This window comes from Solanum stenotomum, chromosome 10 (assembly GCF_019186545.1).
Source record: "Solanum stenotomum isolate F172 chromosome 10, ASM1918654v1, whole genome shotgun sequence".
NCBI lineage: Eukaryota > Viridiplantae > Streptophyta > Magnoliopsida > Solanales > Solanaceae > Solanum > Solanum stenotomum.
This window is the reverse complement of record NC_064291.1, coordinates 41,082,396-41,099,276: the sequence shown is the minus strand read 5'-3', so window position 1 is coordinate 41,099,276 and position 16,881 is coordinate 41,082,396. Positions and strand designations below refer to the sequence as shown.

Below are 16,881 nucleotides of genomic sequence, written 5' to 3'. Positions count from 1 at the left end.
TACTTTATCGTTTTCGACTTTTCATTATTACATAATGTCACATATCAACAATTTGAAAGATAAACTACAAAAAAGGAAGTAAGGTACGTGTTAAAGTTGTTATAATAAAGTAGGGTAAAAGATAAAATAAAATTATTAGGAAATAAGCATAGACAAAATGAGAAGAAAAAAAAATAATGACGCAATTACACTAATCAATCTCTACATAAAATAAAAAAAATCGTCATTATATAATAATTAGTATTATTATACCATATAATAAAATTTAAGTGTAAATAATATTCGAAACAAACTATTGAAAATATTGAAATCACAAAAACTATAATAAGCTTTAGTGTGCATATAGCACTATCCTTAAAAATACTTTATCCGATGGAAGAAAATAGTTTTATATATTCTTGATATCATCTTTGGCCAAAAAGGGAATGACTTTTGAGGATATATATAGAGATCATACCATAAAATGACGAAAGAGCTCCAAGCCTCCAACACTAGATTAAGAATAATGGATATATAATTAAGCAGAATAATGAATCTGATACAATTGGCTTAACTTCTTGTTGAAGAAATGTATATTAATGTTCAATAATTCTCATAATGAAAGTCATAAAGACCAATTAAATGTAGAGAAATGTCAAAAATACTCCCCCATTCACTTTTACTTGTCACAGTTTGACTTGGCACATCCATTAAAAAAATAATTAATGATATAGGTATTTTACCAAACTATCCCTATTAAATAATGTCTTGAAAAATAATTTGAAAAATAAGTATTTAATGCTGAGGGTAAATAATGGAAAAAAAATTATTATTTTTTCTTGATATGTCAAAAATTACAAGTAAAAATGAAAATCTATTGTAGGAATAAGTGACAAGTAAAAGAGAACGGAAGGAGTAATTATTACTCTTTCCGTCTAATATTGGATTGACATTTTTTATTTTATACTGTGATTAAGAAACCATTAATAGATTGATTAACTTTACAATTGTTCTTTGTTCATATTAATTAGCCTCTTGAAAAAAGAAAGTTTTGGATCTTCAAAATTTGTTTAAAACTCTCAAAGGTCATATCAATTGTAGGGATAAGGAGAAAAAATAAATAATATTCTGATTTAGTAAGTAATCAAGTAATATAAGATAATCTTTTGTTATAAGATGTCAAATCAATCTAATATAGGATTGAGAGAGTATATTTTTGAGATATTAATATTATATTTTCAAAACAATTATTGTATTTGAATTAAAAATACAATACAATATAACAGCCATCCAAACAAGCCATTGTATGGAATTTGAATAATATAAAGAATTATCACATATTAACATAAAATTCTTAACCTTAGAGTATGTATAAGAATTTGTAACGCAATTCACGCAGGACATAGATCAATTAATAGAAAAGTAAGGAACAATAAATAACAAAAAGCTAATCAACGAAGATTCCTAAATCATTCTAATATAGCAACTGTTGCATTTGTGTAGGATAAAATTGGCCATTGGCCTTGCATACATAAGAATCAAGGTGTCAATTGTCATCTATTGATAGCCATGGCAGAATAGGAAGTATTGAAAATATCTCTCAATTTAGCATAAATTATTAATTTCATTCTTAAACTATTGACATATTTTAAAATCACCATTTACTTGACTAATTAAAGTTAGATACACCTTCGTTCTATCACATAACATAACAAGTGGTCTCAAACTCTTTTAAGAGCACGATGCTCTTAATGAAAAGACGAGAAAAGTGTTGAAACATGAGTGTATTTTACTTATATTGTAAGATCGATAGTGTATTTAAATTCAGTTAGTCAAGTAAAAGAGTGTTTTTAAGGTTGTCAGTAGTTCAAAGATGAAATTAATAATTTGCATCGAATTTAGGAGTGTTTTTAATATTTTTCTCCTCTAAATTTTAATTACAAAATATTAAAATATAAAGAAAAAAAATTGCATAGTCAATAAGAAGTGATAATATATATATTAAAAAGCTTAATTTTTTCAATAAAGTAATCAGCATCAGTCGACACTCCTCAAGTATACGTCGTTTCACCACAAACGGGTAGCTTAACATGTGACACCCTTAGGGGTGGTTTGGTGTGAGGGATAATACCATATAGTCCCGGGATTAAATTATAGTACCGCTTATTTTGTTGTTTGGTTGGCAAGTTCGGGATAACTTATCCCGGGATTAATAATTAGTACCGGGATAAGTTATCCCTCTCTTTGGGTGGTATAGTAATCCCGGGATAAAATAGGTAAATGACAAAAATGTCTCTTTCAACCCTTTTGTTATATCACTTTTTACATTAATGAAGGGCATTTTTGTAAACAAATAAATTGTTCTTAAAATTTATTATTTTGAATACAACAAACCAAACACTTAATAAAAAATAATCCCAACACAATTTATCCCATCATAACTAATCCCAACAAACTTATCCCAACATAACTTATCCCATCATAACTCATTTTCAAACTAAACGACCCCTTAGAGGATAATGAGAGTGAGTACTAATGATGGAGTATTAATTTATCATACTGCAAAATAGTAAAAACAAACTTTTAAAATGTCAAAAATTTGGTATGATAGTACTATTTTTAAAAAGTAAATATTAAAATTTTCAAATATCAGTCTTACCTATATTCCCATCCTGTAGTCCCTCTTTCTTTACCCTTTATAATTTTTATTTTTATATTAAAAAAAATAAAAAGAATAAAAACCTAAAGAATGTAGTTGAATTCCCCATTTCCCTACAATTTTGGCAATTTAGAGGGCGTTCGACCATAAAAAATTATAAAAATGTATTTTTTTTCTTTTTTCCGTCTAAATTATTTATAAAATATTAAAAAAAACTTTAATTTGTATTCATGATTAAACACAACTCTTTTAACATCATTTTTTAAAAATACAATTTTTTATTTCAAAAGTTCAAAATGAAACATGATCAAACATAACTAATTGGGAACAAGTTATCCCAGGATTAGTTATTCTGGTGTTAGCTATCCTGAGATAACTTATTCCATCATATATATGGGATAGCTTATCACATTACTATGATATAAATGGTAGAATAAGTTATCCCAAACATGACAATCAAACAAGATACAAAAAAAATTTATCCCATCAATATTATTTTATTTCATTACTATTTATTTTTATCTCTCACACCAAGATCCAGAAAACCTCCATCATTTTTTCTTTCTAGAGACAAAGACCGGCTAGTGGGTAGGTGTGCCAAGACTAGTTTAATTTAAAAGTAAGGAGGTGCGCTTGTTTGTTTGCAATCCAACTTGATGAGATTTTTTTTTCTTTTTTTTTCAATCCACCATTGAGGCATTGACGTAGAAGGTCTAGCACCATTAAGAAACTTCTTATTGAGTATTCTCATTATCTCTAATTACTTATCCACTTTTAAATTGACATATTTATTAAGAAAATAATGATTGACATAGTAAGTTTACCATTTTACCTTTATTAATTATGAAGTGAATTAATTAAAAATTTATGATTTTCAAGAAGTTTTATCTTTTTCAAAGTAATTAATTGAGGATATAATAGGTTAAAGAAAATTGTCCTTTCTTAATTTGTCAAAATGGAGAAATAAAAAGGGACAAGTAAAAAAGGAAAATTGGACAAGTAATTAGGGATAAATGGAGTACCTTTTTTCTATTGGATAATGCTAAATGACCAGAAAATTTGGCCAGAAATTTAAAAAAATTATGATATTTTTTTATTTTAAAATAAACTGATCTTTTTTCCATTTTTTAATTAAAAGGTATTAAAGTTAAAGAGTAAAAATGTTTTTAAAAAAGTAAAATAACATAGGTAAAATATCATTCTACAAATTTTCTGGCCAAAAGGATTTTTCCTTTTCTATTCTTTATTAAGTGAATATTTGAGTTCTTTTTCATTGTTTAAAATAATTGAATTGTTCAAAGTTTAAGATGAATATTTGAAACTTTTTACATATTTGTTTTTTTCTTTAATGGTGTTTGATATTTTCTAAGAGATAAATTGCACTACTTACAAAGTTGTATTTATGATTTCACAAAAAACAATAGTTCCTCCATTTCAAAATAATTGAATTATTGAGACATTTTTCAATTTTCAAATTAACTTAATTGTTCAATCTTCAAGACTACTTTTAGAATATTCTTACAATTTTACTCTTCATTAGTTAGTATTGAAATTAGTTATTATAATACTAACTAATGAAGAGTAAAAGACACCCGAAGTAAACAATAGTATTGAAATAATTAATGTTTAGTTATTTTAATAATGAATTTGATAATAATTAATAAAGATAAAAATGGAAAGTTAAGCCTAATTTAGTTTTAATCTTCTTTTTCTAAAGAGTGTAAAATACTTTAATAATTCAATTAATTCAAAATAAATAAAATATGATTTATATTTTTAAATATCTTTCTTAATAAATATTCGTTGCCTTAAAATCAATTAATATGAAATAGAGAAAGTCAGCATTATATGACATATAACTATAATCTTCAATGTGTACGTTTCTCTAGTCCCAATAAACCTAGATATGCTGCTTAAGTTGCGGCTAATGAAGTCTTTCTATTGCCTTCTTTCAGTATTGTTTTTGTCCGGATAGAATTTTGAGTTTATGAATTTTAAATTTTAAAAATATATTTTAATAAGTTATTTATGTTTTCTTCATCTTATAATAATTGATCACTTCTTATTTTACTTTGTACATAAGCAATCATAAATAAAATAATAAACTTGACTAATTTACTCATTTACATGTTGATGGATATCAAGATAATTTATGATGACATATGGCATACAAAAAGTATAAATACTTCAAATTGGTGAAAATAAGAGTACAAATGATTAATTAGGTATTTAATGAACTCTTTGAAAAGATAAATAATAGAACCTTTAATTTTGTTTAAGTTTTCAAAGAGAAATTATGGAAACATTAAGCATGATGATGATATTAATTATACGTAAAATGGGAAATTTTAATTAATTTTATCTTAATTTAGTAAGTAATCAAGTAATTTGGGACAAATAATTTTAAAAAGGTGATCAGTCAATATGGGACAGAGGGAGTACATGTTATATAGATTTCTTAAAGTAACTATAAAATTTTCACCAAAATTATTGAATTATGTTAAACTCGTAATCTACAATATGCTAGCTTCACCCTACTTTCTGGGCATGCTTTATATAGGAAAAAAATATTGTTAAAAACATATAGATTTTCTTATATTTAATTGATTAAAATATTTTCCGCATTTCAGTTCCTCATCCAACTACCCTCATCTCATTCCAAGTTATTGAATTCTAAATTTAACAATTTATATATATTTAATCATTTTTTTTATTAAAAATATTATATTTAAACTAAAATTATTAAATTCAATTGAACTCGTACCTAACCCCCTAGCTCCGCGTCCGACTATCTTCAATTTGAAATTAAGTGTACGGTCCTTTTTCCAATATTCTGTTCTATACATCCCTTTCTCATTCTGGTCATCATACACTTGATTGAATCGGTCAACCTACTAAACAAACAACGACTCAATGACATTACTGGCTTAAGCTTGATATTTTTAAAATAAAAATTAATTTTCAAAACTTTTTATAAGTTAAATTTTAATTTTTCTTTCAAAACGAGAGGTCTTGTGTTTAAGCTTCATATAAATATTTTATGTTAAGAAGTGTTTTCCTTTTTATCAGCCTTGTATGCCTCAACAATTCAACATATATTTAATTAATAAAAAAAATTCAATACTACTATCAAACATCGGATAAAAAAAAAATTGATCCCCCCAAAATTTTGGAGTTTGCCTTCCTTTAGTGACTTGAGATCCTCGAGCCGGCCTTGGATACAAAATAGTAATCAATTATAATTTTAATGAAAAAGAACGATACAATAAAACATCTCGGGTATACTTAATATTATGATTTCTTGTATTTTAACGTAAAAATTTCCCGTGAAAAATATTTTAATCTCTTATGACCACTGATGATTTGAATATAAGAAAATAACTTTAAAGAAAACATCTATTTATTTTACCGATTTCATTCATTATAACATGCAAAAATTCTGTATAAATTGATCATGTAACTAGAAGAATTTTTGTAGTAGACCATAAATTAATCTAGTTAAAAGTTCCATCAAACCATAGTGCTACACTTTTTAATCTTTCTTTTTTTGGGTTAGTCAATTTCACTAATTTTTTACTTTTTGACAACTCTAAATTTGCCTCTTAACCACTAACCAGACAGAAATTTGATCAACACAATTATTGGTCACTACTCACTATTGGCAAATTAAATAAATTAGTTCAATAAGCATGATAATTAAGAAAATGATGGATTTTATAATATTAACAAATCGTTAGTGCAGAATTACGTTCAAACATTAGTTGGCAACAAACAACTTTTTATCACTACACAACTTCCAGTCTTCCACTATAGGCCAACCAATATAAATATATGATATTATATTTAGCAATTAGGATAAATTGCATGTGTTCAGTAGGACCTATATATATTGTCATTTTTCCAATTAAAAAAAAAAAATTCTAAGAAGATAAGGGAAATAAACAAAAGGAAAAGAGTTAATGTTCAAGTTTTCTTCATTTCATATTAGACAAAGTTTCGTTGGTTTTATTTTCCTTCTCCCCTAATTATATTCATTCAGAGTCCGTTTGAACATGCTATATAAAATCATGATTTAAAATAGTTTATATCAGATTTATTTAAAATTGAAGTTTTGTTTGAAAATACTTTTAGGTTGCATTATTTATCATAAATACAAAATTGCTATAGGTTGTGAGACCTATCAAAATTTATCAATTCTTATACAATTTTTCTAAATGAGCAAATCGTAATTCGTAAATAAGATATCACAATATGCTAAAACACCATATTACTAAGTTACATATCTCAATTCTTAATTCATTTTATAAATAAATATTTTAAATTTTCGAATATACATAATTTAATAAATTCACTAATCCACAATAATAGTTACAAATTAATCTTTAATTAATATAAGTCGTTCACATGTTACAAGTAACATATTTACATTAAGCATGCCTCTTATTCTTTTACAAAATGTAAAATTTCGGGTCTTTTTCTTTATATAAAATATAAATTTATTAATTAAATTCTACATTTAAAATTTTTAAATCTCAAATCATATTTTTTGAAAAAAATTAAGATACAAAATTTATAATTTTAAATTACATATGTATAGTTGGGTACATAACAACAAAAATATTTTTTTCCCGTGATAAATTACTACATAGCTTATACTTTATAGTTTGAATTGACGTTGTATGTCGACAGCTTCCATTTGTTTATGTCTTGGTCCCTACTAAACCAACGCGTGAAAATTTACCTTAAATTTTATTTTGATATTTCAATTTAATTTTTAATTCTATTTTTATATAATATTTAAATATAAAATATTGTGTGACAATTTGGTAAAGAATTAGAGACTCTTTTTAACGTTAATATTCAATATTTTTATGGCTATTGGTTAATAACTTTCACCTCTATTTATTTCGTCTATCTTCTCTTCAATTCTATTTTCTAGTTGTCGTTTTTTTTACTTTAGTTTACCTCCTTTCCTTTTCAACGTTCTCCAAGTTATATATGAATTCGGTATATACTATTTACAAGTCGGTAAATCAAAGTATAGAATAAAAATTCGAAAGAATTGAACGTCCATTCCTAATTTTATGTGTTTGGTGATGACGTATTGTTATTGCTTCTTTTTTTTTTCTTCTTCTGAATGTGATGTGTTCTCTGTTATTTGTTATGTCCTTTTTACTTTTGTATTTCTCTTTTTAGCGATTTTGATGTACGTTACTTAAGTCGAGAGTCTTTCAGAGACAATATCTTCATCTCTACGAAATAGAGATGTGATATTTATACACTTCACTTTTTTCATATTTACTTATTCAATCACACTACATATATTATTTTTATTACTTTCTTTTTCATAATTAATCTACTTTATACTAAATGTGAAAAGAATTCAACAGTTTAATATGACCCAAAACCATTCAATTGAAGGACTTTTAAATGTGAGTTTATTTCACCTAATTTAACTACAACCACTTGTAGTGTATCGTCGGTGTTTATTCAGTATATGATAAATATATAATAAGTATATTATGTATACACTGATTACCATAATTATCTAGTTATGTTGGCAAAAAATGTAAAAATTAATAAAAATTAGGGTTATTTTGTAGTCGTGGACTTTATAGGGCAACTTTTTAATCAATAATACACCATCTAAAAAGACAACAAATTAAAGAAACAAAGTTTATAGTTAAGATGATACTCATTAATACTATTATTAACGTTATATACAATGGAAAAATGTAAGTCTTTCAATAATTAATACTTGTTTCCAATATCTTCACATACTAAAATAGTAAAATATATAAAGTCTAAAGTGTTAGAATTTAAATTCTTTAAGAATGATTCCAAATAGTTGATGGTTACTGGGGATAAGGTTTAAGAATCTCTCAAACTATAATGAATTGTCAATATTATTTTTTTGGACTTAATTTTTTCGTATTATTTATATTTCTAAACAATGCGAGGGTCCAATAATTCATATATTGTTTGTATTTTTTATTTTTTTAATTAATTAACAATTTGAAATATTTTTAAAAAAATATAAAAAATTTGATTGACTTTACATATTCTATTTGTATCACACAAATTGAAACTGATAGAATAACTAAGTTACGCATTCATCTTTCTTATTTTCTTACGATCTCTTTTTTAATTTATATTTCATCTTTTCCACCTGTCCTTACATTCCAATTCAATCATGAGAAATATTATAAGTAAATTTAGTGGGACAATTAAGTCTACGTATATATCAAGTGATAGTCAACCAATGTACACATCAAAAAACTAAAAAGAATTATACATCTTTCAATATATTCTCCTTCAAACATAGGAAATATTTAGAAGTAAACTCGGTGGGCCAATTAAACTAATGTAGGGCAAAATAATTTTCATAAATACTCATTTGTCCTATATTTTTACTAAAAATAATTGTTTCATATTAGTTGATCACCTTACTAAATTAAGAAAGTATTAATTAATTTTTTCTATATTACCCTTGCAATTAATTCTTTTTTAAAGTGTTCACATTTGTTTGTAAAATTTCCAAGAAGTTTTTTAAAGGGTGAATTAGTAACATTATCTTTGTATTTATGCTTAATATGCGTGTAAAAAGGAAAGTAATCAACTAATATGAGACAGATGGAGTAACGCATTTAGCATTTGTTTTTGTAAAACATATCGATTTTTTTCAAACGTAACAAAATACACTGAAAGCAAAAGTTAATTGATCGTATGTATGACCAACTGTATGTGTACGCATGTGTTTTTAAAGCAAAAGTTGGATGTAGATGTGTGTATGTAGTTGAAGGAAACGGGAAGGGGATTACGGATAATCCAACCCTCATTAATAAGGTGAAAATTCATGTGGCTAACCAATTGAGCTATATATTATGTCTATAATATTGTATGTATTATAATCTCCGATAAAGCAACATCGATTTTCCAGTGGTCAACTAAAACGTCAACGAACTTCGGCGACAACAAATGGATGAGGTTAAGGAGGGAGTGACGATATATATTACTCTCTCTGTTTAAAAAAGAATGATCTCCTTTCATTTTTAGTTTGTTTAAAACCGGCCCCTTTCCCTTTTAGACAATATTTTAATTTCAACTTCCCACATGACATGTTTAAGACCACAAGATTAAATGTATTTTGGTATATTTGACATAATTTTAATTTAGGACCACAAGATTGATAAGTCTTTTTTATTTTCTTAAACTCCATTCCAAGTCAAATTAGATCATTTTTTTTTGGAAGGAAGAGGGTATAAAATTACACAATTTTTCTATAGTTTATATTATTTAAAAGTACCACTATAAAAGAATAAAATACAATATTTATAACCTTAATTTTTTAAAGAAGTCTGTGTGATATTAAATTTCAGTGGAAACATCTTAATGGATTTGAGATTTTTGGATATCAAAAACAATATCTGATAATTCACACATATATGTTTACTTCCAAAGAGCAAGCGTCATCAAAATGATTTATTTATATACAAACCTTAGTACAAACTTCGATATTTTAATTTCATTGCAACGACTTTAACTTCTTCTTAGTTTTTAAATGTTTTTTATTTTATTTTTCCTTGAAGTCTTTGTAATTTGAAAAAAGAACTAGAAATAGAAAATGTGATATAAAATATATAAATATAATATCAATTTTGGCTCCTAAGTACTAACCTTCTAATAACACCTTCCTAATAGTATAAAAAAATCCTTAATAGAAAATGTCTTAGGTTTTATGTAACGTAAATTTAAATTTGTCGAACTTTAATATGAATACTAGACACTGAAAGAGAAAGAAAGAAAAGAGGAAGAAAAAATGAGTAAGAAAGAGCAAAACATGAAACAAATTAAAGCCATATATTATTGGTTGGTGGATGGATATATGGCATGGTGAATGGTGACTCTTTGGAAAAGCTTTCACATTTTGTCTAGTACTCATAATGAATTTGCCAACTGTTAATTAATTATATAATTGATGGATCCTTTAAAACTCTTTTTCATTAAATTCTCATATCAATTAAAGGAATTCTTAAAAACATTTATGGGGTCATTAGCAAGTAATTTTTATTGACAGGATCGACAATGAAAGTTCATTCTTTCTTAATCGATAGCTAAGAGTTTTTTTTAAAAAAAAAAATCAAATTGTATCGCAAGTTAAAGTCCTTGCGGAGGTTTAATACATCTACGTATCATGACCTCAACTGATATTTATATATGTATTTCAATTTTGGGTATGTATATGTAGACACTTAAATTTGTTTAAAGTTAAACAAGTAACCACGAACATCCTACATGACATATATAATACAAATCAATTCGAGTGTATTTCACACGAATTTCTATATAGGACGAGTGTGTTTATATACTTGTTTGACTTTTTACAAATTTAAGTATCTATTTGTGCACAACCAAAATTGAAGTACATATATGTCATTTGAAATTCAAGTCGTGTTTATGTATTATGGTTTCAATAAAATTGGCACGGCCTTCCGAAGGACGTTAAGCACAAATCGAAAAATGTTCAATTTCATTTAGGGATTTTATACAAATCTCAGGTGTTAAGAGCTAGTTACATCATATCCCATTTTTTTCAAATTACAAAAATCTCTTAAATTTGGTGGAATCCGGATACAATATCCCAAAACGTCCTGATACATCGCGTCTCGATTTCTGATACATCTCTCAATATCCCAATACATCTCATCTCGGTTTCAGATACATCACTCAACATTTCGATACATCGTGTATGTCTCAATACATCGCCTAAAGTGATGTATTCAACTGATGCGACGCTTAAAGTGATGTATCCGACTGATATCACGTAAAGTGATGTATCATAGAATAGAGATTTTTGTATATTTTCTTTTTCAAATGATAGAAAAGTATAAAGAATATGATAAAATAAGTTTTGTATTTAGACAATTTTTCCTTTTTTTTAAATCACACGTTAAGAAAAGATTTTAGAAATTAAATCCCCTTCCAATGGATACAAAATCATACACTTGATTGTGTCTAGTAAGGGAACTTCAGTGCTACTATTTTGTTCCTCACTCTAGAATTATTTTATTTACTTTGAATATATATATATATATATATATGCAAGGAAACTAGCTAAGATAATATATACATATGTTTAAATAAATTAATCCATGAGATAATTATCTGAAATTAGATACTCCCTCCTTTCCAATTTTATGTGGCACCGTTTAACTTGGCATGATGTTTTAAAAAAAGGAAATTTTTTAAAACTTGTGGTCTAAAATAATCTTTAGATATTTGTGTGGTGGTAAATTATTTCATTAAGGGTAAAAGAGAAATTTAAGTAGAATTGTTTCTAATTATAATAAAATGATATTTTGTTTTGAGATAGACTAAAAAAAGAGCAACTTTCACATATAGTAAACATAAAAATCATATTTGTACGTTATATCTATAGTTTGCATAATTGCGCTTCATAGCAAATTTTATNAAAAAAAGGAAATTTTTTAAAATTTATGGTCTAAAATAATCTTTAGATATTTGTGTGGTGGTAAATTATTTCATTAAGGGTAAAAGAGAAATTTAAGTAGAATTGTTTCTAATTATAATAAAATGATATTTTGTTTTGAGATGGACTAAAAAAAGAGCAACTTTCACATATAGTAAACATAAAAATCATATTTGTACATTATAGCTATAGTTTGCATAATTGCGCTCCATAGCAAATTTTATGTAACCAGATGGCAAAAAAATGAGATGTTTGCTGCGAATTACAAATAAAATAAACTATGACTACAACATTTAATTTGAATTAATAATTTGTTATTTCATACAATTTTCCCTAATTTTAATAGTCGAAGGAAGGGTAGCGTTGCCTTTCATTTTCATGACATTTAAGATCCTTGACATCTTATTAGATGCAAAATTATCTAAATTTACCAATTTCTCAATCTAATAACTATTTCCTTAATAATAGAAACAAACCCACCAAAAAGGCTCAATCACAATCTAGAGTTTATGGGTTATGAATTTTCCATTGAATCAGTCATACATATTTAATAAATATGTGTTTGAAAATATAATTAAATTAATAATAAAAATATATTCGTTCAAACAATTTAAGTTTTTATATGAGACGATCACAATCTTCAACCCTTTGTTCCTGCGGCGGCTACCACCCCCACCACCTAACCCCCCCTCCCCTCCCTCCCAACACCCCACCCCTAGAAACTCTACATGTTATGATACTATGTTGAAGATTGTGATTTTAAAATCGAAACTAATACTCTCCCTTTGCCCCTTGCGGCGGCTACCACCCCACCACCTACGAACCCCCCTACACCCCACCCCTAGAATATTATTTTATAATAGAGAAAAGTAAAGAAAAGAAAATAGAGTTGTCTAAGTGGAAGGTCCAAAAAAACTTCTCTATATAATAAGCATAGGATGAAAGGGATTTTTGTCAAATATCCAAATACTATTATTGTTTACCAATGGCCACTAGAAGTGTGTTGTTCTCTTCTTCTTTTCTTCTCATTTTGCTTTCATTCTCTTTGGAGAAAAGCAATGCTTTGGAAGGAAGAAAAACAATTGAATCCAATTTCCACACTATCCAACTCACCTCTATTCTTCCTTCTTCTTCTTGCAAGCCTTCTAGCAAAGGTAATTAATTAAATCTCCCTTTTATATTATCCTCAAAACAATATATATTTAGTTTTAATTTTGGCATACTAATTAATACGTTTGTATATTAATGTTGTACATTGCTATATCACCATTTTCATTATAAATATTCATCTACTTTGATTTTTTTTATTTGGTGTGGTGTGGTGTGATGGCCTAAGCTTAGATGAGGAAAGAAAGGGAGGGTAAATTTTGTCGTCCTTTCGTATCATTTTCCGTGACTTTCTTTTTTATTTAGTATTTTAGTAAAAAAGATACGACCTGTTTTCATAATCATGAAACTACAATTATGATACGATTAAGCTCACAAAATTAAATTTAAAAGTATTCTTAATTATGTGTTAAAAAGCTTTTTTTTTATTGTTAAATTTTACGGTTAGTCAAACATTATGTTATAAAATAAAATTAATTTAATATTACCTCACATCAACGTACTTTATTTTTGTAATTTTCCTTTTTAATTGTCTCTTGTTTTAGGGGGGTGAAAATGAGGTTGGATGGGTGTGGGGTTGTGGTCAACGAATGGATGATATTTTCTTTACAAAAAGTTGCGGGGTTGATAATAAAGCAATAATCCATCTACTAATATATTCGAATTGAAATTAATTTACCCATAAGAAGTTATATTTATGCTGGGGACCAAAGTTTTACCAATATAGATTATTGATGGAAACATTCTAAAAATTCAAAAAGAATTAATTACTCTACAAACTTACCTATATATAAATTCACATGAATAGTATTCAAATAGTTACAAAAATGATTGATAAGTTTTAAATTATAATCCTACTTATATTAAAAGGATCTTGATTAATCATGTTATAACTTTGCAATTATTGATGTTTTCATATTCACTATTTGTTATTTATTTTATTTGTTGTCTCACTTTCTCAATTATTTGGAGCTCCACCTTGTCATGCAAGTTTCTAAAAAGTAAAACAACTATGGGGGACAAGGTTTTTTTTTTATTATTATTTTTTTTAAAAAAATAGAGATAACTAACTAATAGTGAAGATTAAAATAAACAAAAGATTTATCCAAAATTTGGTGAAGACTTATTCAAAATATACAACCTAACAACAAGTCAAAATGCAATCAGTATCTATTAATGATTTTAGTTGCACTCAATCAAAGTATTTAATTTCTGCCTAACTTTTCAACTAAGAAAAATAGGATTCAAATGATGAGAGTTGAAAACAATAGTCTTGTCTTTATTTATCCGAAAATAATCTCTTTACCTCTACGAAGTAGGGGTATGATAGATACACTTTATCTTTTTTAAATTTCATACGAAATTTCACTAGATACGTTGTTGTTATTGTCGTCTTTATAAATAAAACAAAATGATTACTTCAAATACTGAAAAACAAAATTAGGGAAAATTATTCCATATGTTCCCGACTTTTATTTGAAAGAGAAAGACTTCATGCTGGTCTTGTTGATATATTATATATAAAATGCAATTTAACAACTATGACTATCTCTCTTAGATTTTAAAGAATTATATTCAACCAATCACTTACTTGTATTTGCGGTGTAAACTTGTTTTCATATGCACAAAAATTTCAACTTATTATATTGGAAATAATATTTGAACTTTCCCTCCCAGCCGGTGACGCTAAGATTCCAACTTTATAAATTTTGAATTTTATAAGTGGACTCTAGCTTAACATACATACATATTTAAAGAATTTATCAATGCAAATATATTATTTAAACAAAATCAGTGAGTCCAGCCAAACCTGTATGTAGGCTATTAGCTCCACACATGATGCAAAGACACACAAAAGATACTCTAATCGTTTCAATTTATGTGATGATGTTTGAAAGTAATATTACTATGAATTTTTTTAGGATTATAAGAACATATCAAGATAATATTTTAAAAAAAGTATTATTACATTGATACTAATTTTTTATATTATCATTTTTAGGTAAAAGAGGAGGGACATCATTGGAGGTCATCAACAAACATGGGCCATGTTCTCAACTCAACAAAAAGGGTGAAAAAGGCCAAACTTTAACAGAAATCTTGGCCCATGATCAAGCCCGAGTGGATTCAATCCAAACCCGAATCGCAGCCCAAAATTTCAACCTATTCAGAAAGACAGAAAAAACCTCCAAAAAGTACAGAGCAAAAGACTCAAAAACCACTCTCCCGGCGCAACCCGGCACCGCTCTTAGCACCGGAAACTACATCGTCACCATCGGAATCGGAACTCCGAAGAAGGATCTCACACTCATCTTCGACACCGGTAGTGACCTTACATGGACTCAATGCGAACCCTGTTTCAAAACATGCTTTCCTCAACAACAACCAATTTTCAACCCATCGTCTTCTTCAACTTATTCCAACATTTCCTGCAGTTCCACAGCTTGTTCTGGGCTTAAATCAGCTACCGGAAATACTCCTCTTTGTTCTTCATCTACCTGCGTTTACGGTATCCAGTATGGTGATTCATCGTTCTCAATTGGGTTTTTCGCGAAGGATAAGCTAACTTTATCAGCAACAGATGTGTTTGATGGATTTATGTTCGGTTGTGGGCAAGATAACAAAGGATTATTCGGGAAAACCGCCGGATTAATCGGTTTAGGCAGGGATCCTCTTTCTATTGTATCACAAACATCTGCGAAATTCGGGAAATACTTCTCTTACTGCCTTCCTACCAGAAGAGGATCTAATGGCCATTTAACCTTCGGCAAAAATGGAGCTAAATCGAACCTCCAGTTCACACCATTTGCTTCATCACAAGGAACATCGTTTTACTTCATTGATGTATTGGGTATTTCTGTTGGTGGAAAAGCGTTAGCGATAAGTCCAATGGTGTTTAAGAACGCTGGAACAATCATAGATTCCGGTACTGTGATTACCCGGTTACCTTCTACGGCGTATGCTAATATGCGAGCAACTTTCCGGGAGTTCATGAGCAAGTATCCCAGAGCACCAGATCTATCTTTGCTTGATACTTGCTATGATTTAAGCAATTACACTAGCGTTAGCATTCCAAAAATCAGCTTCAACTTCAATGGCAATACGAAGATGGACTTGGTTCCAAATGGTATTTTCTTCGTAAACGGTGCATCTCAGGTTTGCTTGGCTTTCGCTGGAAATGGAGATGATGATAGTATTGGGATTTTTGGGAATACACAACAGCAGACAATGGAGATTGTGTATGATGTTGCTGGTGAGAAATTAGGGTTTGGTTATGGTGGATGTACTTGAAAAAAATGGTGAAATTTACTTGTTTGATCCAAAATACTGCAGTTGAAAAAAGAATACTACTTATATTGTAATAAGTACTGAAAAATGTATATCCATTTTATAGTTTTATGAAAGCGTGATCTTTGTTGAATGGTTGCATGGTACTTGTTTTTCTCTATCTTCATTACCCCTCTATTTGTACAAAAAAGTCATAAGTTATCGAATGAAGAATATGTGTTTTAGCTTAACTTGTTAGATTCGATTATTAGCAATTGAATTCTAAAAAATATAAACAAGTAATGTACCTCTTGAGGAAGGAGTAGCGTGGATGTGGTTATTAAAAAAAGATGTAAAGAGTAGCAACGTCATTGGTTTG

The 16,881-nt window shown here is 27.6% G+C and overlaps 1 protein-coding gene across 1 annotated transcript; it reads left to right on the top strand.

The window, feature by feature from the left end:
• The first annotated feature begins 12,787 nt into the window (after positions 1-12,787).
• LOC125841267 (aspartyl protease family protein At5g10770-like) lies at positions 12,788-16,550 on the top strand. The gene is made up of 2 exons (XM_049520360.1): positions 12,788-13,282; positions 15,238-16,550. Exons 1-2 carry the CDS (start codon positions 13,114-13,116, stop codon positions 16,524-16,526), a joined length of 1,458 nt encoding a protein of 485 aa, XP_049376317.1. The 5' UTR covers positions 12,788-13,113; the 3' UTR covers positions 16,527-16,550.
• The last annotated feature ends 331 nt before the right edge of the window (positions 16,551-16,881 follow it).

Coding starts and splice junctions, on each gene's coding strand:
- LOC125841267 (XM_049520360.1), top strand. CDS start 13,114: ATGGCCACTAGAAGTGTGTTGTTCTCTTCTTCTTTTCTTCTCATTTTG. Junction 13,283..15,237: donor TTGCAAGCCTTCTAGCAAAG/GTAATTAATTAA, acceptor TATCATTTTTAG/GTAAAAGAGGAGGGACATCA.